Source organism: Haemaphysalis longicornis, unplaced genomic scaffold, assembly GCF_048455015.1.
Source record: "Haemaphysalis longicornis isolate Haplotype H1 unplaced genomic scaffold, Haemaphysalis longicornis Haplotype H1 scaffold_29, whole genome shotgun sequence".
Taxonomy (NCBI): Eukaryota; Metazoa; Arthropoda; class Arachnida; order Ixodida; family Ixodidae; genus Haemaphysalis; species Haemaphysalis longicornis.
In genome coordinates, this window is record NW_027526331.1 from 3,102,265 (window position 1) to 3,127,068 (window position 24,804).

At 46.7% G+C, this 24,804-nt stretch overlaps 1 protein-coding gene across 1 annotated transcript in view; it reads left to right on the forward strand.

The window, feature by feature from the left end:
• LOC144173121 (uncharacterized) overlaps window positions 1–24,804 on the forward strand; it is a 41,380-nt gene that overhangs the window by 11,054 nt on the left and 5,522 nt on the right. The window contains exons 2-3 of the mRNA XM_077701639.1: window positions 12,369–12,590; window positions 16,838–18,070. Of these exons, the coding sequence (XP_077557765.1) occupies window positions 12,369–12,590; window positions 16,838–18,070 (1,455 nt within the window). The remainder of the gene's footprint in view (window positions 1–12,368; window positions 12,591–16,837; window positions 18,071–24,804) is intronic.

Sequence of the window (24,804 nt, forward strand, 5' to 3'; positions counted from 1 at the left end):
AACATGCTGCCATGAAAAAACGGTTGCGATTGAAAAAGAATGGATTCTTTTTGTGAATTTTTTGACGAACCTAGCTCTGCTTTAATCATTGGAGACAAAATGGCGGCTTCGAAAAGAAAAAAAATTGAACAAAAAACTTTGAGGAAGCATTGTGTGCCTTGCAAGGATCAGCCAAAATGTTTAGTGAAGAAATCCGTGATGGTTGACTTTACGACTGGGATGTTTGGCATGTAATGACCAGAAGTAGAGGTTAGCTGTTCTATCCACTACGCATGAGAAAGGTAAGTCATCTGACGACCTCTCACGCGCCCAAGTTTTTACGTCTACCGAAATAAAACTCCCGCGCACAAAGCGCAAACGCTAGTTGCGCCGCGGCAGCCGTCATTGTGGGCCAAGGTTGCTGTCCGTCTGGCTCTCTTGCCGGGGAATCCTTTTGCGATACGGTGCCGCCCGCGAAACTATGCCGATGTCACTCGTTATTCCTCCAGAATGGCCCTCTTGCTTGCTGTTGCTCGGGTGAATGCAGCCGTTTTTATCAGAGCAGTAGGCGGCGCTAGTTATCTGCCGACTGCGTTTAACGACCCTATGCAGAAGACCCACACGTTCGTATAGGGGAACAAATGGCGCGGTTCTTCCATCGCTTTTTATCAACAGTTCACGTTCCCCTGATGCGGCGCCGTTCCTTTTAATGGAAATTTGTCTTTTACGCGCCCTGAGAACTTTCACGAAGTTAGGGACCCCAATTTGATTGATTGTAGGGTTTAACGCACTGATGCAACGCAGGCGATGAGGCGCGCTGTAGTGGAGGACTACGGATCAATTTTGACCACCTGGGGATCTTTAACGTGCGCCGAAATCTCGTACACATGGGCGTAGGAACCCCGATTAGAAATAGTTTTGAGCATTGGAGCTGGGGAAAAAATATCCGCAAAAATCGATGTTATTACGGAGAGATTATGGTTTGTGTGAAAAAGCATGAGCCTTAGCTGAGGCTGCCAAATCTTTCACAGCTTTCTGCAACAAATTAGTAAAGAGAAATAAGCTCTAGCGGAACCTATTCAGAAAGGAGGAGGAGAGATGAATGTCGGATGCGACAGAGTAAGTATTAGGGGTGAAATGAGAAATAGGTGCCGGAAGATAATTGACGAGACTCATATAATTAGGGGCAGCTTAACGTACAAACATTGGGGGTCATAGAGTGATTCTGCCTGCGCAAGATATTGGCACGAGGAAAGCATCAGTAGAAGTCTTCCCACTGCAATATAAATTGAATCCCACATAGAGAAAATGGTGATGGTAAGTTTGACGATGGCTGCAAGTAGGTTGATTTAATTTAACGGATGCACCAAAATGGTTCTGCGTTGGCGTTAGGAGGTCCTGTTCAGGCCTGAGCTCAACGAAGGAAAGAAGTGCCTATTGTCTATAGTCGGATTTGGAATAACGTCACCGTTTTTGTCTGTACTGCTCCTTCAGCGTCTGAATGGGAACTCGGGCTTTTACCGGGTTTGGCTTCAATTTTAGCTTTAACGGCCCCAATAGGAGATATATAGAAAGGGCTGCACAGTTTACTTATCTAGTTTCTCAAGAAGCGATGTTTTGCTTGTGGGATGAAGATGTTAAGGAACTGGTGTCACCATGCGTCGACCGCACGAACAAAAAGAATAGCAGATGCGACTAAAAGCTTATTTTAGTGGAACGCAACACGCCGTACGCGCACTCATGCAAAGACAAAACAAGTGTGACGTCATATTCTTTACGCCTGTAGCTGACCCGACAAGAAATAAATTCGGAGAAATACATACACATCCTTGAATGCCTGTCCCTACTGAAAGCTTTGTATAAAGGAAAGCCAAAAAAATCTTCAGAAATGTTCATTCAGCTGCCTCACGGACAATGTAAAATTTCGAAGATGTAGGATGCTATTCCGAATCTTCACCTTCCTTTATTTGAATCAGCTTAACGTACGGGTTGTCGGTGGGATCTCTTCATAACTGAGAATCTCGTCGGAAGTTGGAAATCCTGCACGTCCAATGGTAGGTAGGTCGTGATTGTGTTATCTACTGATGGCTGGTGGTAGTTTAGAGCAGTCAGCGGCTGCCTCTTCGCGCGCCGTGCGGCATTTTTACTGTGAAAGCTTTCTTAGTAGGTGTAATGGCGTCCTCTGAAAAAACTAATGCATTTCCTTCTGGACCACTTGGCCGATCAAAAAGGTCTGATATGATCTCTGGACACAAGGCGCGTTTGTGAAACTGGGTATCTATTGTGCCGAGCCGGTTACTGGAAAATCGCGAAAAAGGAGCGGTTCTGGGTAAAACATTACTTGCATCGATTATGAAGACGAAATGAAGTATTCTATTTTCATTCCATAAACCACGTATCGGTATACATGTAGATCGGTCGAGATGCGTTTGCTTAATGCGCGAAAAATCGTTGCATGGGTTCGTTGTTCGTTTGCGATTTGGCCCTTTGAAGGTCTGACGGTCGATTGAGCGCACTTTAGGCGAAAGTTGGACGCACTTTTCACAAAGGCTTTGACACACTTTTATGACGCTGTTTCTATGTCAAAGTTTTCGCGCTTTTCTTAATTTTCTTTAGTTAGGGGTGGTGAAGTTGTGTTTGCAACCATCTTCTTCTGAGGTGTACATCCGTGACCCACCACCTGTCGCAGCTGCCGCGGAAGCAGACGCCTGAGAGTTCCATCGCAGCACAGACCCCACTGCCAGCAAATAGATGAACGTCTTGTGGCGCGGTGTGTCCTTTTACTACCGTCGCCGTCATCCCTTTCTCACTGTGTCGTTTACCTCTTCGCTCTGCTATTGTCAAAACCCAGGGGTTCGAATCACGCACCCAAACGCACCAAATGTTATTTTCTTTGCTCTCCATCCACCGTCGGCGATAGTGTGGACTATCCGGACACAGGATCTTCGCATCATGACGACGTTAACCATGCCGACAACTCACTAGGAGGCGGCACCAGTGATTAACAAGATGCTTGGTCGAGTTATAATTTTAGCGGCTGAAGGTTATTGTATGCTCCTGTCTACGATTTCTACGCCTCAAGTGTCTCCGCAGCGTGTTCCTGACGCAGCGCCACCAACCTCTCTGCCTGCCCTGGACCTTCCATTTTCGATAGGCGAGTTGAACGCGGCCATCTCAAACGTGAAGAAACGGTCCTCTCCAGGTTACGACGGCATAACATATGAAGCAGTTTCCCACCTCTCTCATCACTCGCGCTTACGCCTTCTGGAGTATTACAACGCAACCTGGCTGCGTGGTACTGTACCTGCAGAATGGAAAACAGCCAAAATTACAGCCATCTTAAAACCTGGAAAACAACCAACTCGATACGAATCTTTTCGTCCCATAGCCCTACTAAGCTGTATAGGAAAACTTATGGAAAAAATGATCTTTAAAAGAATGAACTGGTACATCGAAAGCAGGAAGCTTTATCCGCCTGAGATGAATGGCTTCCGTCAAAACCGGTCTGCCATCGATAGCATCCTTGCTCTTGTGGCGTCACTAGAACAAGAATTACACCGCGGGCACATACCAACTGTGGTCTTTTTAGACATAAAGGCGGCTTTTGATTCGGTTTTTCATACATCCATTCTTGAGTCCCTTGCTGGTATTGGTTTTGGTGGGAGACTGTATGCATGGGTATCAAGCTACCTGGAACGACGACAACTTTTTATGAGTACACCGGAAGGCCCTACTTCGTGTCACATTATCGAGAAAGGAGTACCGCAAGGAGCAGTTTTGAGCCCTCTGCTGTTCAACATTGTGCTTATCAACTTAAAGCGTGCCCTGCCTCCTGGCGTGAAATTAACAATTTACGCCGATGACATTTGCATTTGGAGTGCAGCAAGGTCTCGTCGCCATACACAAAAGAGGCTCCAGAAAGCTCTAAAAAATATATCTGACTACCTTGCGCCCAAGGGTCTCCGTCTATCGCCTGAAAAAAGCGTAGCCATGGCATTCACCCGCAAGCGGATGACTCAATTCCCGTTAATCCTTGGGGGTCATCGACTGAATTATGTGCGCACCCAAAGATACCTCGGGATAACTCTGGACAGGAACCTCTCGTGGGCCCCTGAGGTCCACAGACTACGTACTCGAGTTTCTGCAGTGTCGCAAGTTATTGGGTACCTTGCCGGCAGTCGCTGGGGCAGTGACTGTCGATCGATGGTGCTGCTCTGCAAGGCTTATGTCGATGGCTTGCTACGTTACAGCCTACCAGTTTTACAGCTGCTATCGACTTCAAGCAAAAAGCAGCTTGACGGAGCAAGAAATAATTGTCTGCGCGCCTGTCTTGGTCTGCCTAAGGGCACTTCGTGCACTGGTACAGTTGCGGAGGCTGGTTGCTTGCCCTTGGATGTTCTCCGGCTGCAGGAAACAGTTCGAATATACCTGAGGCATCAGTTGCACTCACAAGGCAATGTCTTGGCCCGTAATGTACAGCGCAACGAAAATTCCAGCTTCGCAGAAGGGATAAACTCTATAAACATTTCTGTACCCCCTCAAGCACGACAAACCATGCCGTCTGATTTCCCTCCCTGGACTCTCTCACCCCTTTGCATAAACATTAGCATACCTGGTCTTAACTCCAAGAAAACTCTGCCACAATTTTGCCTCCTACAACTCGCGCTTGCCCACATCAATGCCCGATATTCACATATGGCCCACATTTTTACTGACGGCTCAACTACGCCTCACGGTAGTTCTTCTGGCGTCTTCATTTCGTCGACCGGCAAAGCCTTGTCCTACCGCCTGGAACGAACAACCTCCTCCACGTCTGCCGAGCTCCATGCACTTAAACAAGCCCTGCGCTACATTCTTCAGCAGCCACCAGCCGAATGGGCTATATTCACGGACTCGAAGGCAGCGTTGCAAACCTTACGGCGTGCCAGCTGCTTCAGTCTTCACGAGCATGTATCCCGTGACGTCACGTACCTGCACCATCTCGCCTACGTCGCCGGTCACCGAGTGACCCTACAATGGATTCCTGCACATTGCGGCATTCTCGGCAACGAGAAAGCGGATGAGACAGCTCGCAGAGGCCTACAGCTGCGAAATGTAAGAAAGATTTTTTTCACAAAACACGAGGCCGCGGCGCTAGCGAAGGAGCTTGCCTTAGCGGAGCGAAACCGCCTCTGGTCTTGTCCTGAAACTCGGCACCCTTTCCTGCACCATATAGACCCTGGACTCAGAATGAGGCTACCAGAGCGGATTCCACGTAAGCTTGAAACCCTTTACCACCGGTTGCGTCTCAACGCAGCGCTCACGAACTCTTACCGCCATCGCCTCGGTCTAACTGCAAACCCCTATTGCGATAATTGTGGATTGCCCGAAACAGTAGAGCACGTCCTTCTAGAGTGCCCGGCATACATCCAAGAAAGAACTCACCTCGCAGAAAAGATTGAGTGCCTCAACAACGCATCTATATCTTTGAAAGGTCTCCTTGGACCCTGGCCCTCTCCATCGTCCCAGAGAAAAGTGTTGGTTGCTTTATTTGACTATTTACACGGAATCGGCCTCGCAGAGACAATTTAGAACTTTACGTGTCAGATCGTGTGGACCTTTAAGTCACCACGCAAAGCTTCGTGTTCACTTTTCTTTTAATCTCTTCTTTTCCCATCTTTCTTCTGCCCTACTTCTTTTAGGGCCTTTACTCCCTTCTCCCCATCCCCGCAGAGTAGCATGCAGGCGGTAACATGCCGGCAAACCTCTCTGCTTTCATCTAATAAAGAGCTCTCTCTCTCTCTCTACAGACAAACATGCAGGGTTTTTTGGGCAGGGTATTCGCATTAAAGGACGTTCCACTACCGTTTTTAGTAGATAAATCCGGGCAGACATTCCGGAACGGCTCTATTAAAGAGAGCCATTCCGGGAAGCCATTCATGCAGAATAAAAAGATTGATTGATTGATTGATTGATTGATTGATTGATTGATTGATTGATTGATTCTGACGCATTGTCATTCGTTTGAAAGGGGCCGTGAAAACAAAATACAACTTTTTCAAGTCGAATGAAGTAGCTTTAACAAAAACTCCCCCAGCTCCATTCCAGCCACCAAAAACGCACTCAATAAAAAAAAAGAAAAAAATCCCGAACCATCTTCACTAACAAGAAATCTGGGGAGGGGCGAAGCATGCAATGTATAAGTGTATTCTTGGCGCTTTGGGGGGGGGGGGGGGGGGCAGCGGTAGAGATATACAGCTTTGCTGTAGAATTCTCTGGTCTCTGAAGCACGAAGCTCTCTAGCGGGAGGCGTAAACGAGTGTCCGGGTGTTTTTTTCAGTACGCCTTACGAAGCGTTCCAGCGAGGGGTGAACGAGTTTCCCGGTGTTTTTTCACACGCGTTACGTTCTAGCGCGAGGCGTAAACGAGTTTCCTGGTGTTTAGTACCGTGACTACATGAGTCGACGATTACGACGACGACGACAGGAGACGCCAACACCCCCAACCCCTGAGAGACTTCGCACCTGAAAACAGCAAGAAATATTGAGAAATTTTCAAATTTTTTCCATACAGTGTCGTGGTGGTGGTGGTGGTGATGATGTTTTTTTAACTCTTGGATACAGCCTTGCGCGATATATCGGGAATTGCTCCCCCGATCAACACCTTCTTGCCGCAATGCGCGGGAAATCACCAGGAGTCACTAAGGCGTGTGTCCCTTAAAAACCCGGGGATCGATTGTATAGTGTAACGCGCCGACGCAACGCAGGCGATGAGGCGCGCCGTAGTGGAGGGCTCCGGATTAATTTTGACCACCTGGGGATCTTTAACGTTCGCCGAAATCTCGTACACACGGGCGTTTTTGCTTTTCGCCTCCATCAGAAAAGCGGCCGCCGCGGCCGGGAATCGAACCCACGACCTCGTGCTCAGCAAAAAAAGGAAACCCCAGGATCAGGCTAAAATGGCCAGGGTGGACATTATATAGGCCAGCACTATAAAGAGTTGTCAGTGGGTTAATTTGCACGTCACCATTTAGGTAATGGGGTCAAACGGAACAGACGCCCCGCTACAATCGCCCAGTGATGTTTCTTGACGGTGGCTGAGGCCGGCGGCCGCCGATAGCACAAACAGGCTTCTCTGACGTCACAGAGATATCGTCAGAAACTGGGTGGGAGTCACCACTGCTTCATATGTTTTCTCTAATATCTCCGTTATTTGCTAAAAGTTCGCCATAAAATTAGTATCATTGTTATCCGTACGAAGGATACTTTTTAATGAAACATACTTGTGTTTTGACTTTATGGCCCCTTCAGTAACTCGCATGCCTGTTATGGGCGCTATGAGTGAGACGAAACGTAGCCTGGTTTTTTTATTTTTGTAAACGGCCAAACATTGCACTGAGTTCCAAAATGCGTGTACGAGCGTGTGCGGAGACTTTGATTTACAGTCGTTTCCCAAGCGAATTCCACTCATACATTCCTACGTCTTATTCAGTAGTTGGTAGGAAACGAGCATTGTAAAAAAAAAATACTCTGCTGCATATTATCTTTCAGGAAAGTTAAAGCGAACCCAGCTCCCGCTGAACGCAACATAATGAGAAGCATTGCTGCTCCGATATTCAAATGATGTCCGATATCATGAATCGGGTGGACATCCGAGGACACCACAGTCAGTGGTAGGCACTGCATAAGGCCCATGCGGCAGAGGCACGTGTGTTCGATCAATCGCATTTCCGAGGCCGTGCGCCAAAATTCGAAAGCGGCCGATGCGGGGGGTGTTCCAACAGACAAACCGGTTCTCGGAGCGGGAGGCGCGTGCGCAGACGCGTCCTTCTAGCTCATCTGCTTCGCACTATATGTTGAATTCCAATGGCAGATCCGGAGCGGTCACCGTGCTTCACCGCGGAGCGCGCCGACTCCGCGAAGAGCGGGCACTCCGGAGCTGCCTTTGGAACGCAGCCGCTCCCGCCGGAGCAAAGTGCCGAACCGTGACGGGAACAGGAAATCCCCACCACTATTTGCGTCGCGCCTTCCCGAAATTATGGTGCCTAGCGCGAACACAGTCGGCCCCTGTCGGCGGCGGGACGAACCGCTCCTAGTGTGGATGGCGCTCTGGGGTCGTCTGCTTGTTCACGTTGCGCGCGGCGCAAGACGCGTGCTGCACACGACAAAACAACCAATACGTGTACTCGTTTGACTGTAAGCAATGACATAGTTACCTCTGCTTGCTCATTTCCTCTAGAAACGCAATAATCAGCGGCCGTTGCGGGTTAATGCGCTGCTTTAATTCCACGAGAAATCTTCGCCGTGGTCACCGCTTGAGTGTGAAACGTGATATAAACATTGCTTCTTCACATTGCACTTTTCGTATTGTTGAGTGCAGCGGTGTGCCGTTTCGGGGACACAGAAGGGTGCTTTTTGAAGGTGGCGTGGTGATTATTTAAAGGATAAAGGTTTAGTACGCAAAACGGGTAAGAAACGGGCGAAACACCCTTCTAAAATTGCGCTGTTTCCTTATAGAAAGAAGAAACAAACAAAAACAATTACACTGCCCCCTGCCCGTGCGCTATCGCCCATACATTACCGGAGACGTATTTTACACCCGCAAGCGCCTGTGTGATCGTGTTCTTTCCGTACCTTTTCTAAAATACCAACAATTTTTGGACAGTCGTTGTTTATACTGAGTTGCTAATTTTACGTATTACTTAAAAAAACGTTTCTATGGATGCGCAAGAGTATTTAGTGGGGTTTCTCGGTAAAATTAAGAAGTTGTGAGTTTGCGTCTGTGATGTGGCATTTCGTGTGTCATTTCATATTTAACCTTTTCAAATCCCGACATGAATCACCTTGTCCAGAAATGTTTCTTACTCAGCATAACCAAATGTCTAATATGGTCGCGTCTTAACATCTTATGGGGGACCTAAGTTTAAAGAAAGAGGAAAAAATCGCGTAATATACGTTGTCGCCCACATGTGTGAGGAATGTGTGCCATGGCTCGCTGGTTTCTTTTTTAATTTTTTCCCAGAATGCTTGATTTCAACACAGCTGTAAAAAATGGCGAGCCACAATTCCTGGACAATCTCGGACCAAAGGTGGTTAATCAGTTTTGAAAATATGTGTTGAAGTAATGCTTTTTCACCTCTACAGAACACGACGCCTAGCGTACTTTCGATTGTAAGTGTTACTGATAACAAACGTTTGGCCTGCGTCAAAACACCCCTTCCTTTGCGTATGGTGTTCTACGGTCATTCTTGTATGACAAGGCAAGCCTCACCCGCATGGGCAGCGTAACGGCGTCGGGCAGTCGTGGCGAGCTTACATTCGGACCCGTCAAACTAGACCTCGGTGTGCAGCCTCTTTGGGCGGGGCAATTCGTCGGTAGTAAAGCTCCCAGGGACAGGCGGGTAGGCTAGGCAGCTCCACGCAACCATTATTTTGGCGAGAGAAGTGTCCTTCTTTATACAGCGTCTGACATCAATACACGCTCCAAGGGCGGAGCCGACATATCCTTCACTCGCTCTCTGCACGTGCGGAAGGCGAAGCCAGCTTGATGTACGTCTGCATGACGTCTGTGGTCACCCTAAAGCCAGATTTAGCGTTCATTACACCCCTGCTTTGTGAAAACAGCTTGCAACAGTGTGAACACGTGGTTAGTTTCCGAGAAATTTTCATATTAAGAATAATGAAGAGGCCGTTTTTCTAACATATTATTGGCGTAAATGCTGCTAGCATTGATTTGGTATGGCTGGGTTTGTAATGGGGGCCGTAAGCCCTGCTAGACCACTAGACGTAGCCACCTCCCCTGCAGTGGTCAAGACCAAGTAATGAAGAAGTGCTTCCAAGCTAGAGTTACAGTTTAAAAGCGTGAGGGTCTATCCTATTCGTCATTCGATGATTCTGGAAAACAGCGAAAACAGGGGCCACGAACAGAATAAAAAAGGGGTAAGAAACAAGGGCGGACTTCGACCTACTTGAAAAACCAAAAGCTTAAATATACACAATACAAATACATAAGGTTGGTAGCCACACAGCCGCAACATGGCAAAAGATTGAAATTATGTAACAGAGCATCACCTATAAGGCCAGCGACAAAGCGACAATGATCCACAGTATCTTTTTAGCTTGGGATTCTTCATTTCCTGCTGGAGCCTACAAAACTGATCTCACGTCAATGAAATGGAGAGCTTACGCACCTGTCCTTTCCACTCTCCAGCTCATGCATTCCTCAATAGTCTCGCGCATTAGCACATCCGGATAACTGAAAGAGAAAATTCCGGAATGTAGAGATCTCAGCTCACATTAAAGATACACTGTGAGAAGAGAGCATAAAACTATTTAAATGGCAATTGGAGAGACTATACGTCGGACAGAAGCTCCTGTCCTCTGGCAGGGTTTCCTGCGGCCTGTTGGAAAGCCCAGGGGTGATCCTACGCGTTGGAGACCGAAGAAAAAAAAAACGAAGTTGGTTTAAATAAGTAGACTGGCGTCCCAAGAAAACTAATATACCCGTCTCTGGAGCAGTGCCTTTAAAATAATCTCGTAAATAATAAAAAAAATGAAGCTAGCAGTTGCGCAGAACAGATGATGTAACGAGCGACTGAGCGGGTGGGCTAATAGTCACGTGACGAACAACAGAGCGATGAACGCACACACAAGCTCTCAAAAAACACGTAAGCACTTTATCTGCACGTCATAACTTTCATAAGTAATAAACAATTATAAAAATATAGGTATGATTACATGAGTTACTCCCAACTCTACGTGTACTAAGGCTGCGCTACGTAGGCCCGTTTGTCGAGCCGTAAATTTGAATGTCTTTTTCGAGTTTTCAGATGAAAACGCACACGCACGCCTGCATACTAATAGATCACAAATGCACACGTACTGCCATTCAGGTGCTCGTACACCGGGTACGTAGGCTCCGTTTTCACACTAGGCTTTGGACACTGTTACAAATGGAACTAACAGATGGCGCACGTAGCCAAGCTGAGTGCATCGAAGCGACTAAAACCCGACTATCCATACGAGACTCCAAAGCAATAGAGCGCCCCTGACGTCGTTCTCGCTGTGGTTGCGCTGCCCGCTAGACGCTTTGCAGGTGAAGTAAAAGGTCGCGCGGCGCATTCACATTGTTTACCCACCATTGCAAGTCCCGTGCAATACCAATATTTCGCCCCAATCTTTTTGCCGCAGGGAACGTGCGACAATGGTTAAATATGATGACGGTTAATGTTTCATGATGGTGAAGTTGTTTTGTCGTATGCGCCGAAGGCACGACCAGTGACTCCAGCGGCCGCGATGGTTCACTTGGTAGGTTCTAGTTTTCGTGCTAGACCACACCGCTGTGTAACTCGCTACCGGTCTCCGCTTGCGTCACGCGAAACATCATGAAATGGCGCGAGGGATTAAATGCGTTTTTGAATTGGTGATTTCTCGGCAATTACAGAATCTTTCGCCGCCGAATAAGCGTTGAGAGGGCTACGGGGCAGCTGAACTTTCTTCTGAGTTCAACTTGCTGGTTTTCTTCAGTGTTCCTTGAAAGAGCCCCAGTTGACCAAACTAAATCCGAAGCTTTTCACTTCGGCGCGCTAAACCCCACAATCAATCAAATCATGTGCTTGACGGCTAGCCAGAGCGCAATTGTTGACTAACAGTTTGCGACCTATGAGGTCACATGGTCAGATACGCGAGTGAAGATGTCCTACCAAAGCGCAATTGTTGACTAACAGTTTGCGACCTATGAGGTCACATGGTCAGATACGCGAGTGAAGGTGTCCTACCTAAGCATGCCGTGGTTTGTTATCGTACCCTCGCAACCTGCTATTCAAACATCCCGCGGTAATACCTGTTTTGAGCACTGGCTTTTTTAATTGTGCCAAAATATTTATTTTTTGAAATGTGTTGAAAGCGCATATAAGAGTTTATTCCGTACGATGAAAGGAGAATTTTATAGACTACCCCTTGCACACATTCAAAATACTTTGTTCGATGATTTAAGGGCAACAAAGATCGGCTTCGAGATTTGGCCTGTTTGTTTTCCACAGTTACAAAACTTTTGCGAGCATCCAATTAGACCTGAAGGTTCACCGGCTGCGCGACCTTCTTTAATTTCTTTGACACATCCTGGATGTACGACAAAATGACTAGTTTCTTTTCTCGGCAAGAAACGCACTATAACACATGATGGAGACAATGCCATTGCCTAACAGCGTGGTCGTTTTATTGTTTCGTAAATACAAAATGTATGCTATGGAATGCTTTGCAGCCACGTGAGTTTAGGAGCTGTGAAGCTCCTGTGGAGTCCGCTTGTTTCATTCACTGCATTGCTGTCACATTACTTTCGATGTCGTTGCTTTTACATTAAAATCGTTCACCAATTTGCGACGAATGGTATCGTAATTTTCCGCACCGCAGGCTGGTCTCTTCCTTACGGTGAACGTCCCTCATCCGGCAGGCGCAGCTACAACGTAGCGAAGCTGTCCCGGGTATGTGGCGAGGGACAGCGCTTTGCACTTCCTCAAACGGATGCCTACCTGGAATGCGTCGGAGGAGTGCCCGAGTGGCGGAGGTGCCCTGCGGGTTTCTTTTTCGACGCCGGTACCAAGAGCTGCACGCCGGCAAATTCACGGAACCCAGGTACGTAAGGATGCAGCCCGGACTTCTTATATAAAGGAAGGCCTTATTTCTGATAGAATTCCAAAGCACGGCTCCAATACGAAAGCCCCTTGCAAATTCATCACCCTCCCTGAGTTACTCCATAAGGCGTTTTCATTCCAACCAACGCTTTCCAGGCAAGAAGGCAGCCTGCATGCGAGCCATCACTTGGAGGCCACTCAGCATACTGAGGGGTCAAGTTAATTGTGTCGGGCTAACCACATGCTCGACAAAAGGTGCATGGGCGTGAGAAGCCAACTTCTTATCAATTAATGAAGGTGTATTGGCATCATCTCGAAGCTGCCGATAGATTTTACGGCGGCGGAGCTAGGGGCTTTAAGCTCACCTAAACTTGGCGCTCCACTTCTCGGCATGCATAGTCTCCTTGATGGGAGCGCAATGCTTGCAACACTCGACAGACGAACTGGTGTATGTTGCGCAATGTGTATGTGAGCAGGTGCCCGTGCTCAAATACACATTGCGCAAGACATAGTTCCAAAGTTAATTATTTTCCGGGATTGCAGGGATTATAATTGCACAATAATGAGCCTCGTCTGTCAAGACATAACAGTTTCTGCAATGCTCCGATGCCGGTCTGCCTGCTTCCGGTAATGCAATGAGGCTGTGCTTTCGTCTATCATTATTTTGTGCAACTGCGATGGTTGCCGTACACGAGCATGTCCCGATTTCTGTCAAATGCGGCTATAAAAAATTGAAAGCAATTTTACTGACTTCAAGCTTTTATTCTAGTCTTACCATGTAGAGCGTGAACAGCAGTGGGGACTAGGAGCAATACTGCATTAAAACTCCAGTCGTAATCACCGGTTTGGTGAACTTTACAGGTCCGCTCACGTAACTTGCACAATGCTCTCACTGTAAATTCCTTGCAGCAGCTGAATGAAGTCCCGGCCTAACCCCTCCGGTTGAGGAAGACTTTGTAAAACTTGTCTATCCACATGGTTGTGTGCTTCTTCTGTATCCAAAAATGCTATTCATATCAGTCGCTTTCAGCAGGTGACGCTTCTGTGCATTCGGTTAGGACAAACAGATTACACCCTAACTGTTTGCCTCATATGAACCCATTTCATACTCCTCCCAGAATCCCCTTCTCTTTCATCCAAGCTTGTAGTTCCGCATGCATGGCTAGCATTGGCAGCCTGTATACCAATGAAATCAATGGAGCTCTACTGTACGAGTTGGACTCGGTCCTGTCTTTGTAACCTCTGTAGCATAACATCTTCCTCGCTTACGCAAAACACCCGGTACTTGCCTAACATTTATGTCTTTTTCACTTGTACATGTCAGTTGTGCCTTGTTTCTTGCGCCTGGATAGATGACTAACTGTATCGAATTTCATTAGGCGATGTTTCCATAATAGCAGGAACAAGTTTTTCGGCCTCTGTGGCCGTTTTTCAGATGAGGGCGAACAGCAAGAACACCAGTCTGTCGAGATTTAGGCACAGTTTAACGATCCACAGGCGTTGAAAATTAATCCAGAGTTTTCAAATATAGCACGCCTCATCGCCCAGGTGTATCTTGTGCACGTTATACCCCTAAATTTGAATTTTCTTCGGGTTTATCACTTCATGTTTCACAACTTCAGTTTTCTATCTGTACGCACCTCAGTTGGCCCACTCGCTAGTAGATGCAACCGTCTTTCCGTTCTTCTAATCATCTCTTGTATAATGGAGAAAAAGTTGAGCACCGATTTTTCCATTTGCAGTATCTGACCATCAGCTCCTATGACATGACTGCTCAGTTCTTCAGTATTTTTCTCTAGTTGCTTTGCATGGTTCCGAAATGTTATCGGCACGCCTTTATCCTTTGCCCGTATATTCTGCATCCATCGCTTACTTTCGCGTTTATTTTATTTTTTTGCCATACAAGTTTCTATGCTTGCAGTTTCTTTTGGTGGAACCACAACCACTTCAAAGTTATTTCCTTTGTCTGCATTCCCATCGCTTGGTGTGCCTGCGTTCTCTCCGTGATTGTTTTCTTTGTGTTATAGCTTCCTTGATCTCCTTGTTCCACCAGCTTCTTGGCTTTTTTTTCTTTTCCATTAGTTGCATCCTTCGCGTTACCACTTATTGGAAGCCGTAAACCACCGCTTTTAGGTTTCCGTCCTTCAATAAAATTGACAGTTGGGCTAGTTGGTTTTGATTCATCGTAAGTAGCGCTAGAGACGGGACACAGAAGAGAAGACACACCGTCGACATAAAAGACACACCGTCGAGAAGACATAGCGCCGTCATGTGTGTCTTCTCTTCTGTGTCCCGTCTCTAGCGCTACTTACGATGATTTCGTCCTGCACTTTGCCAAAGGACAAAGGTAGTTTTTATGGCCACTTGCTCACCTGTAGGCTTTAATTTAGACTTTCATTTACACTCAACCTTTCATACATTCCTTTGGATAGGAAGCTGTAGTCTACACAAGGCTGCTTTCCCTCTTATTGCTATTAAGTAATTTGCCCCTCATAAATTATTCATTCTCTCATTTTTATTTACTTCAAAACACGGGTTGGTACAAGAGTGAAAATTTCATCTGGGCCCTTTGCAACAATGCTAGTACCGGGCCAATGCAGTTACCTGTTTGCAGCACTAATATTACGATCTTCACACATATGTAATATGAGTGTGCCATTTTGATCCATGTGTCCATCCAGACCCTCAATATAGGCTTCATGTTTCTCACTAGAATCGGACCTCTCGATTGCCGCAACTGATCGAAGTCATACGTAAAGTATCTCACCAGTTCATCACTGTTTTGTTCAAGTCCATGATTTCCGCCTCATCACAGCCCCTCCACCCTCCAACAGTCTTTCTGCCCCCCTACCGTGCTCTTTACCGGCAGGTGTTCTGCACAGTTTTCTTTTACTCTCTTTAGCCCTTGCCTTATATATTTATGCATTAGCCGCGGCTCTCCCAAAACACCAATAAACATCTTAAAGACATACAGTTGAGGAATAAATTTAGCACCAGCAGATGCACGCGCCTCTCCTCCGAACCAACACATCGGCCCGCTGGCTCCCGGAGGCCCGGGCTGCGTGAGCTGGTCGTTATTTGTAACGATGTCGGTCATGACTCAACAGGACTACGTGGGCCAGAGTTAATCAATGCGTCCATTGCAGCGTCGGATATAGCTATTCATCGCTCCCCTTCCTGAGATCCTGGGATGAAAAAACTGATTGTTTCCGGAACAAGGTTCAACAACCTGAACAAGTAAAAGCTTCTTATTCAGTCCCCTTGTCTCTTCAAGACTGCGTTTCTTCAAAACTGCGTCTAGGCACCATAATTTCACCGCGGCACAATGTACACAATTTCTTCGATGAATTCAAGGCTGCGTCATTGTAGAAGAGAAGCTGTGTAGCAAGAGAGGTCGCGAATGATTTCAAGCCTGCGAAACTGGCGCTACTCAAAACGGGAGTTATTAATATTCACGCGAGACGCTGTAATTTCATTATTTTGGAGTTATATAAACGATGGCCAATGTAAAGTACGTACGAACTATTAAGGAACTCCGAAATACAGGGTGGTTCATTACGCAGGGTGGACTGAGAAAACACGGCTTCGGTCAAAACCTAGAAGTGTGAGGGTGTGGGCTACTTAGTAAACCATAATGTTCACAGCGCAAAAACCACACAGCGGACACAAAATATTACCACAGCGCTTGTTTGAGGTCCTTTTCTCTGTCAGTTGCCTGTTTTTTTGCGCCGTGAGCATTATGGTGACAAGTTACAACCAATTCTATTAGCGGCATAGTTTTAGGAAAAAAAGGACATGTGCCCCTAAGTAGTGGAGCTGCCTAGTACAAAGATAAACTTCAGTTTTGCCATCTTTCTGCCTTTTGAAACTATGCCTTTATCACGAGGTGGTATAACAATTAAGGTATAAAATAAGTAGTATTCACTTTTTAATCGAAAGGGGGCAGAAGCGCCCTGGTCGGGCCGGGGGAAACGAAGGGTGTAGGGGAAGGTGAAACACCTGAGACATTCACAAGTTTACATAAAAGGGTCATTGTTCATGTTCAAGTTCACTCAACACTGGCAGGTTTTCCGTCGCTTCTCGCAGAGGAGCTGCGGCAATCATGAGGGAAGTCGGTCAGATCATTACACCAGTTTGTATAGACCGTTGTCTATAACGCATTCCGATATCTGTTCAAGGGTTTTTTCAGTATTTGGAGCCTGGCTTCAGGCCTTGCTCTTTTGCAATTCCTTTTTTTTTTGCATGCAGGTTCCACGTGGAAATCGTACCAGTCACAAAACTCACCATTTCCTGAAAATCGCCGCGGTGTGGGCGTCTCCTCGGCCGACAGAAGAAGCCGGCCTTCGTTCGAAAAACAAGAGCGCAGGCAACCACACAAGGAGTTGAACAGCGTCGACAAGAAACATGAAGAAAGCGGCAGTGCGCCAGTCGACCGTGGTGCTAACAAAGAAGAGATTCAAGATTCCATTACCAGGCGACGGGAGAATGGGCTTTCCACTGTACACCCAAATGAACAGCGCAGGACGCGTCCTTTGCGATGCCCGGATCGAGCATTCAAGCAGGCCACCAAGCGCGTAGTGGTGGCAAAGGAAAAACCTGCAACGCGGCCTTTGATCCCAGTGAGGAGTACAGACTCAGCTGCCCCGATTAGCAAGGCTAGTAATGTTTACACGTCTTCAACGAAGGCTAGCACTCGCCGTCGAACTGTGAAGCCGATGTCGCCGAGGCGGACAACCGGTTCCACGGTATTGAAGAAAACCTTGACCATCACTTCGGTTTCAAGCGGCCAAACTACGGCATTGTTGCAGGACCGAAAAGCTGTTTCACATTCAGTACGATCGTCTTCAACGCCAGCGAATTTCAAGTCCACGCGCAAAAAGGGTTATACCAGCAGCAACGCCATCACGAGTAAAGCGCTGCCAGAGTATACGACGGGACGTCGGTGGCCACAAAAATGGCCAGCAGTGCGAAATGAAAAAAGTAGGCCGTCTTCGTCGACACTTCCTTGGACGTCCGCCAAAATACGCGACCCTCACCTGACTGAAGGAAAGGACAGACGGAAGTACATTCCTCAGTCAACCACAAAAAGTCATCAACAGGAAGCAAAATCGAACACGGGGGATTCTGCTAAAGCGGCCAGCAACTTTGCTGCAGACTTTGTCACTTGGGTTTCTTTTGTCGGCATCCGAAGCGCGGCGCCAGAGGGAAAGCGAACTGTCAATGTGACGTCGAGTGCCCCCGTTCGTGACGAAACGTTTGCGAGCAAAATCAAGACACCACAAAACGGCACCACTGCAGCCACTCCGAGGGCTACAGAGAGCGTGCACGTGACCCTTCGGCATGGAAGCGATGTTCCAGACGGAGCTACTACTGAGCTACCAGAGAGATCAACGTGGAATACAGATGTGACCGGTAAAAGAGTCCTGGCTGTTGCATCTAAGAACGTCGGCCGAACTGAAGCACCGGACAGCATTACTCAAGGTACAGTAAAATGTTTGCAATACGTGCAGTAGTATCCATACCTTTAAAGCCTAAAGCTACCACACGATCGATCTGGCGCTACGGCGGCGTTTTATTACGCCACTAGGCGATGAAACGCGTTACAATAGGTACGCATGCACAAAGCACACTAAAGGAAGCATCAAGTTCAGCGATTTCATCTGTAGTATGCTGTAGGTTGCGGCTGTAGTATGCCGTAGGTTCCTAACTATCGCCTAGGCCCCAATAAAACAGAGTAATTTAAGAAATCCACCAGGCAACTGAACGATGAGCTAAGAGTGTATGGCGAAGTAAAAACATCGAGTATTGTTTTTCCGTGTCAGTTTGGTGGAATTGTTACCCATGGGAGAAAGACAGAGTAGACGTTCGTAGACCAGTGGAGTGTAACCGTTGATGAGCACAACCGTATCAGCGGTCTGAGATATGAACCAGCCTACGTTCAATCGAGCACTAGTTAGAACCCAGGGCTGTAGCACTGTGCCACTCCGTCAACAAAGTCTGCAAAAAGCCAAGGAAGCGAACGTAATAGCAAAAGTTCTAGGGTTGCACTTGTTACATTTATTCGGTGTGGGGCACCACGCAACTCTTTTCGCTAACTATTTATAGGAAAGGTTCGTTCACGGTTATCATCACAACCATGATACAGCGAATGGGTATGATGATTTATGCTACAAAAACGCCGTACCTTACAAGACGTCTTGAAAGAAAGTTTAAGTCAACCCTACGTGTCATGGGTAGAACGATTATGGAGAAACACTTTGGAAACGAGCGCCGTCCATAAGGCAACATACTGATGTTTAAGACATCTTCGCTCAATTTAGGAACATAAGCTCAGTTGTGCTAACCTGGAAATGCGAAGTATTAATAACAAGTGAACAACCACACTAACCCAATGTCTATCCAGGGAAGGATGCACAAGTACGGGAGAATCTTCAATAGACGGTTGAGATCAGAAATGTTGAGGGGCGGAGAATGAATTAGGATGACGACGCATCGAGTCATCTTTAACTATACGAGAAGATAAAAAAGATTAAAGGTAGAATTTACTGCCACTGCAAAAATGTTGCGTGGAAGCGAGTGTATTTGCGAGATTCTCAGAACGGGATCCGGGGCACCGCGCACGACGAATGGCGCCTAGAGCGCGAGTGCCCGGCGATGATAATGAGCGCAGGTGATGATGATGATGATGATCGCGGCGGATTGTGCCAGATGGTACAACTGTGGTCGAGTGTCGTTTTCACTCGGAGCATCAGCACACCAGTAACAATATCAACCTCCTAATATAATCCCTGAAAGTGCCTTTCTAGCAATGCACATCTGTGTACAAGTGACGCCGACATTAGGAGGGGTTGGTATAAAATCCTTTGCATGGACGCATGGCGTGTTCTCGAGGTATTTATTAAAACGCACTGGGGCATCATGCTTTCTACCCAGGGCTGTTATATTGCCCAGAATCCCTGTAATAAATTTGTGTATAGCAGCGCAGCCGACCATAAGGAGCTCGTTGTAGAGCGCTCCTTAAAGCCGCAGTCACACTAGCCCGACCATCGGCCGATTTGGTCGGTCAACACCGTGTCGGCGAGCTGTCGGCGGCCATGTCACACGCCGCCGACGCCGACTGTAGGGCAACCGTCGGCGTCGGCGAGAAATCGGCGGCGCGTAAGTGTCTGCGTGCTGTCGGCCGACGCGCTTCTCACACCACGCCGACGACCGCGCGATGACCCACTGCCGCCTCACCTCTCCGCCGGGGACCTCTTTCTTTCTTTAGTCAAACTTGCAGTATTGTGCCGCCTCTACCACGACTGAAGCCGTTCGGGGGTACTCGCGTGTGCGCTGCTTGTACTGTTTGTACTCCTCAACGTCTTCTTGGATCACAGGCACATAAAAAAAAGAGCTGCGTTCGCTGCTGCCGCGGCAGTAATAATACGCATGTTATGTATGAACCCCCGGCGAAAAGACCTCTGTAGCACGTAGAATATGCATATAAATTAGTGCGTACGTCAGCGGAAATTTAACCTCCTCTAATGGAGAAGGCCTTACAGTGCACCATGGCACCGCATGTTCGAGAAACTCGGTGCAAGAAAAGTAAAATTGATTGTTGTGGCTCCTACAGGGTACTCGCCGTTTTGAAGGAAGTTTTCCACAACCAAGGTAGTTGCTTCTCAAAGTCACGCAGAAAATGGTTCGCGAATTGGATACGCAAACTATGCTCTTTAAAAAGCCGCTAAAAAATAACTGACGCCGCCGGGAATCGAACCCGCTTTGTTGACGGAGCGGACACGACGCTCGAGACTACGGCGCCACCGCACAAATGCCTCTCCACTGGCAAATAGCCCGTGTAGTACATGGAGGCCCATCCTTCGTGTCGTACGTCGGTGTTTACTAATTGATTTACAGAATTCCTGGCTGGTAAAGTGAACTTTCTTAAACAGTGCTTGGGCAGTAAGGTTCCCTGAAGCCCCCACAATAGCTTGTCGCCATCAACTCCACTGCTTCGCGAAAGCGCTCGCAAAAATTTGTGTGCCTGGCTGCGACTGCGATTTCGCACTGCGGGGATGGTGCCTGCTGTACTTTGATTTTACGTTTTACGTTGAAAACCTTCGCCAATATTGATCTCTTATCACACAAAGTACCCTACGTAACTATTCTTGTGCCCGAAACTGACCTTATACTTTCTACAGGAGAGCCCATCGTACACGCATGTGCAGTTTACAGCTACGGGGTAGCGGCGTTGCCGAAGAGCACGGCCGAAGCGTCGAAAGCAAAAATACGGATCGCATTAGCGCTAGTGTTGAGTTGTATGGGCTTTATGGACCTTACTGAGTTTGTTACACTCAAGAAAGTACCAAAATAGATCCGCATTCATTACGACACGAATGTTGCCGGGGCGCAATTTTCGCTTCTCGGTCGATTCCTGACGACGCATCGGGCGACCGGTCGCGGCCGGTTTTGTTGGTGTCTTCGCTCAGTGAGCCAGTCACACTAAGCAGACTTTTCCATCGGCCGACGTGTTTGTGTCGCCGTCGGCGTAGTGTGACACCGCAGTCTGGCAACTCGGCAGTTTCGACTCTTGGTCGTCGCCGTCGTGGGGTTGCTTGGACGTTTATGAAACAAGACTTTAGGGAATTCATGTATTAATACAAGACCTTATATAGGGTTCCTAACATGTCTTTCTAGCGAACAATTTTGTAAAGTAGTAAATCCGACTTCAAAGACACTCGCTGTGCACAACTTTACAGTATACAGGGGCTCTTTGGAGATGTTTAGTAAAAGGTCCTAAGACCATTCTACTCTTGTATCTGGCAGCTTATACGGTGCCTGTAAAATGCTCCTGAAAAAATAACAAGCAATATACAAATGACGTACGCAGGTCATGGCAAGTAGTCGCACGTATTGTCAACGATTTATGCTTCTGAAAAACTTTATGGGAACTCACAAATGAGAATTGTCAAACGAATGATTAAACCGCTCTTAAGGTGGCTTCATTACTACACAGATGTGCGTTAGTAAGAAAACATTGCTCAGGCGTCATATAAGTTGTTTGATCTCCGGTAATTTTCACTTCACTACAACGCGCACATAGACTGCGGGAAAACATTTTCATGCACCGTATGAGCCACCTGATACAAAAGAAGGAGGACCTTAGGACCTGTTATAAGCGCAGTATCTAGAGTTATATCCGACGGAATCCACAATTAAAAGTAAACTTACGTCGGACCCATCATAAAAAACTAAATTTACGGCCGGCATAAGATTAAAATTAAATTAAAGTTACGTCCGATATAATCCGCAGTAAAAAGTTAGACTCACGTCCAACGGAAGGGGAAATTGATCCTCCCGTTACATTGGTCATATTGTCAACTGAAAAAGTTACCTCTGGCAACCAAAGTACAGTTGCGCTCTAAATCCATCTGACGAAATAAAGGACGCGCACCTTATACATTTCCCCCCAAACCGTAGTTTAAACTAAAAAAGCCTGTGCCCACAAAAGAACGTCTTAAATACGAAAAAAATTTGCGAAAATGAGCAAACCGTGTAGCGCCCTGCATTTCCACAAAAATACCGAAATGGCTAATGTAGCACACTTAGTTGTTATAATGAAGTTCAAATTGCGAAAATTGCTCGAACAGAATACTAAAAACCCAAAAATTATAAAAGTAGAAAAAAAAATAAAAATTTGACAAAAGTGATCTGACGAAACCAAAAAAAATATGTATCTGTACGTGTCCCCAAGAAACCGAAGACTGGCCGAAAAAAGCCCGCCAAAGAACGTTCCAAGTACGACGAAAAAAATGGCGAAAACTTACCAACCCTGCACAACGCCTTGCATGTGCGTGAATACATAATTGGCGGAGTAAAGACACTTAATCGAAATAATGGTATATATTTGCCTTATTGGAGAAAAAGAAACAAAACAGCTCTAACACAGTAAAAATTCTGCAGAAATTCAGAGAATTGTCCACTAATGCGTAGCATTCTTATGGCGCTTGTCTTGAATGGGGGTGCTTTACAGCCAAATTTCTTGATTTTTCTATATCTTATCCGACCAATAATCTCCACGCTATTGTTACGGGTACAGGTGGAACATGCGCGAAATCTGCATTATTGTGGAACTGCAGGGCGTCATAAGGTTAGCCATTTTCCGTAATTTGTTATACGTTTCCTATTTTGAAGTTTTTCCACATTTTGTTCGACCAATTATCCCCACATACGCTATTACAATGATTACAGGAGGAACTTTCGCGAAATCTGCATTATTTTGGAAATGCGGGGCTTTCCACGCTTCGCGATTTTCCATGATTTTTTATATTTTTTATTTGTTTGTGTTTCAAAATTGCGTTCGACCAATTATGTGCATTTACGCTGATATGACCATTACAGGTGGAACTTCCGTACAGTCTGCATTATTGTGGAAATGCAGGCCGTTGTACGGTTTGCGGTTATGTGCTTTTTATATTTTTATTATATTTTAGTTTTTCAAAGTTTCCTTCCACCCATTATCTCTATTTACGCTACTACAACGATGCCATTTGGAACTGTTGCGAAATCTGCATTATTGTGGAAATGCAGGGCCTTGCACGGTTCTGAGTGTGAGGGTACAAGGCAAAGAACGCTACGCATTAAAACAACTTTAAACATTAAAACTTTGGCTACGCATAGCCAAGTGTGGCTGTAAAGTCTTCACACTGTAGACAAGCGGCATAAGAATGCTAAGCATTGGCAGACGGTTCTCTGAATTTCTGCAGACGTTTCGCATGGGAGTGGTCTGGCGAGGCAGGTTCGATTTGCGTGGAATCAATGCTATAAGTGGTTGTTTGTTTTCGTAATCGCACACTATTAAAGCTCGTATCGTAATTTCTCCAGTTTTTTTTTTCATGCAAAGAAATAAAAGAGTACCAGGACATTTGTTTTACTACCCCCATTGAATTATAATCGTATTTTTTCAAAGGCTTTCGGACTTGAGGCATGTCAACTTCGTCCTCGGCACTAGCTAGGCAACAAACTGGCATAGCTCACGCACAAGACGTTCTGTTACGTTAATTCTCGCCTTTTTCTTTTACTGTGGATATTGCATCGGAAGAAGTATAGGTGCGTTCGTATAACGAAATTTCAACGAAGCGTTTGATTAAACCTGGTTGCAGAACTCCACGTACGAGAAGCAGGCTCCATTAGTTGTAATGGTAGCCCGTTTATTGGTAAGGGAGGCCAAAGGCCAGTTTGGGGGAAGCGAAGGGGAGTGCGGGAGGCTAATGTAGCGTCTTTTAAGGCGCGCGCTGCGCACGAGGACCGAATATATGTTAAGGCTTAAATCTAACGCGAAAAGTGATCATGTTCGTCGTCGACGGTGGCGGCAAGGCGAATGGTACCAAAATGGCTTTTACTTTAAACAGGCAATAAGTTCTGTTTGCGAGGAATTTTAGCCGGGGTCGCAAGAGCAGCACCTTGAGTGACACGGAAAGTTGGGGGAATCGGTACTGTATCATTTCGGGAAAAACACAGCGCGCAAACGAACGAGGAGACATCAAGAAAGACGCACAGCGCACCTTTTGCGGTTGCTTGTACATTTGTTGTCCCGTTCGTCTGCGCGCTGTGTTTTTCCCAAGACAGCACCTCGAGCTATAATTAGGCTGCTCTAATTTCACTGACTGCTCTAATAACAGCGCTAAACCGGCACTCTGTACGAATGGAACAAGAGTTAGCCCGATGCGTGTGCCGTGATGGGTGGACGTGTTGGCCTGCGTTTTCAAAAGGGTGCACACGCAGGATATCTCCGACTGTGCGGAAGCCGCAGCGTTATGTGCTGCCAGTCTGCCTGTCGAATTATTTCGTGTCAAGACACGAAGAAAAGAAGAAAATGACAGCTATAAAGGAGTCTTTGACAACCTCTATGGTGTCGCCTTCAATCAGCGTAGGCAGACGTCAGTGCCTGAGGAATTTCGATGGTGGGTCCGCGCCTCCATCCTGTGCGAAGACGTTGATGCAGTGTTTTTTAACGGCCATTCCGGCGTTTGGGTATTGTGGGGCGTAAAATGGTGCGAGCGTTCGTCACGACGCGCCCTTGGATATGTTTATAAAGCGTTATTTGTTGAAAACTCAACGAAGTGGGAATTGTCCAAGTTGCTATATTGCACGTGATTAATACATACAAGCTAATCTGCAGCTGATCGACCAGTTCGTTCAAGACAAATGCGTTAGCCCCGGCCTATATTTCAATA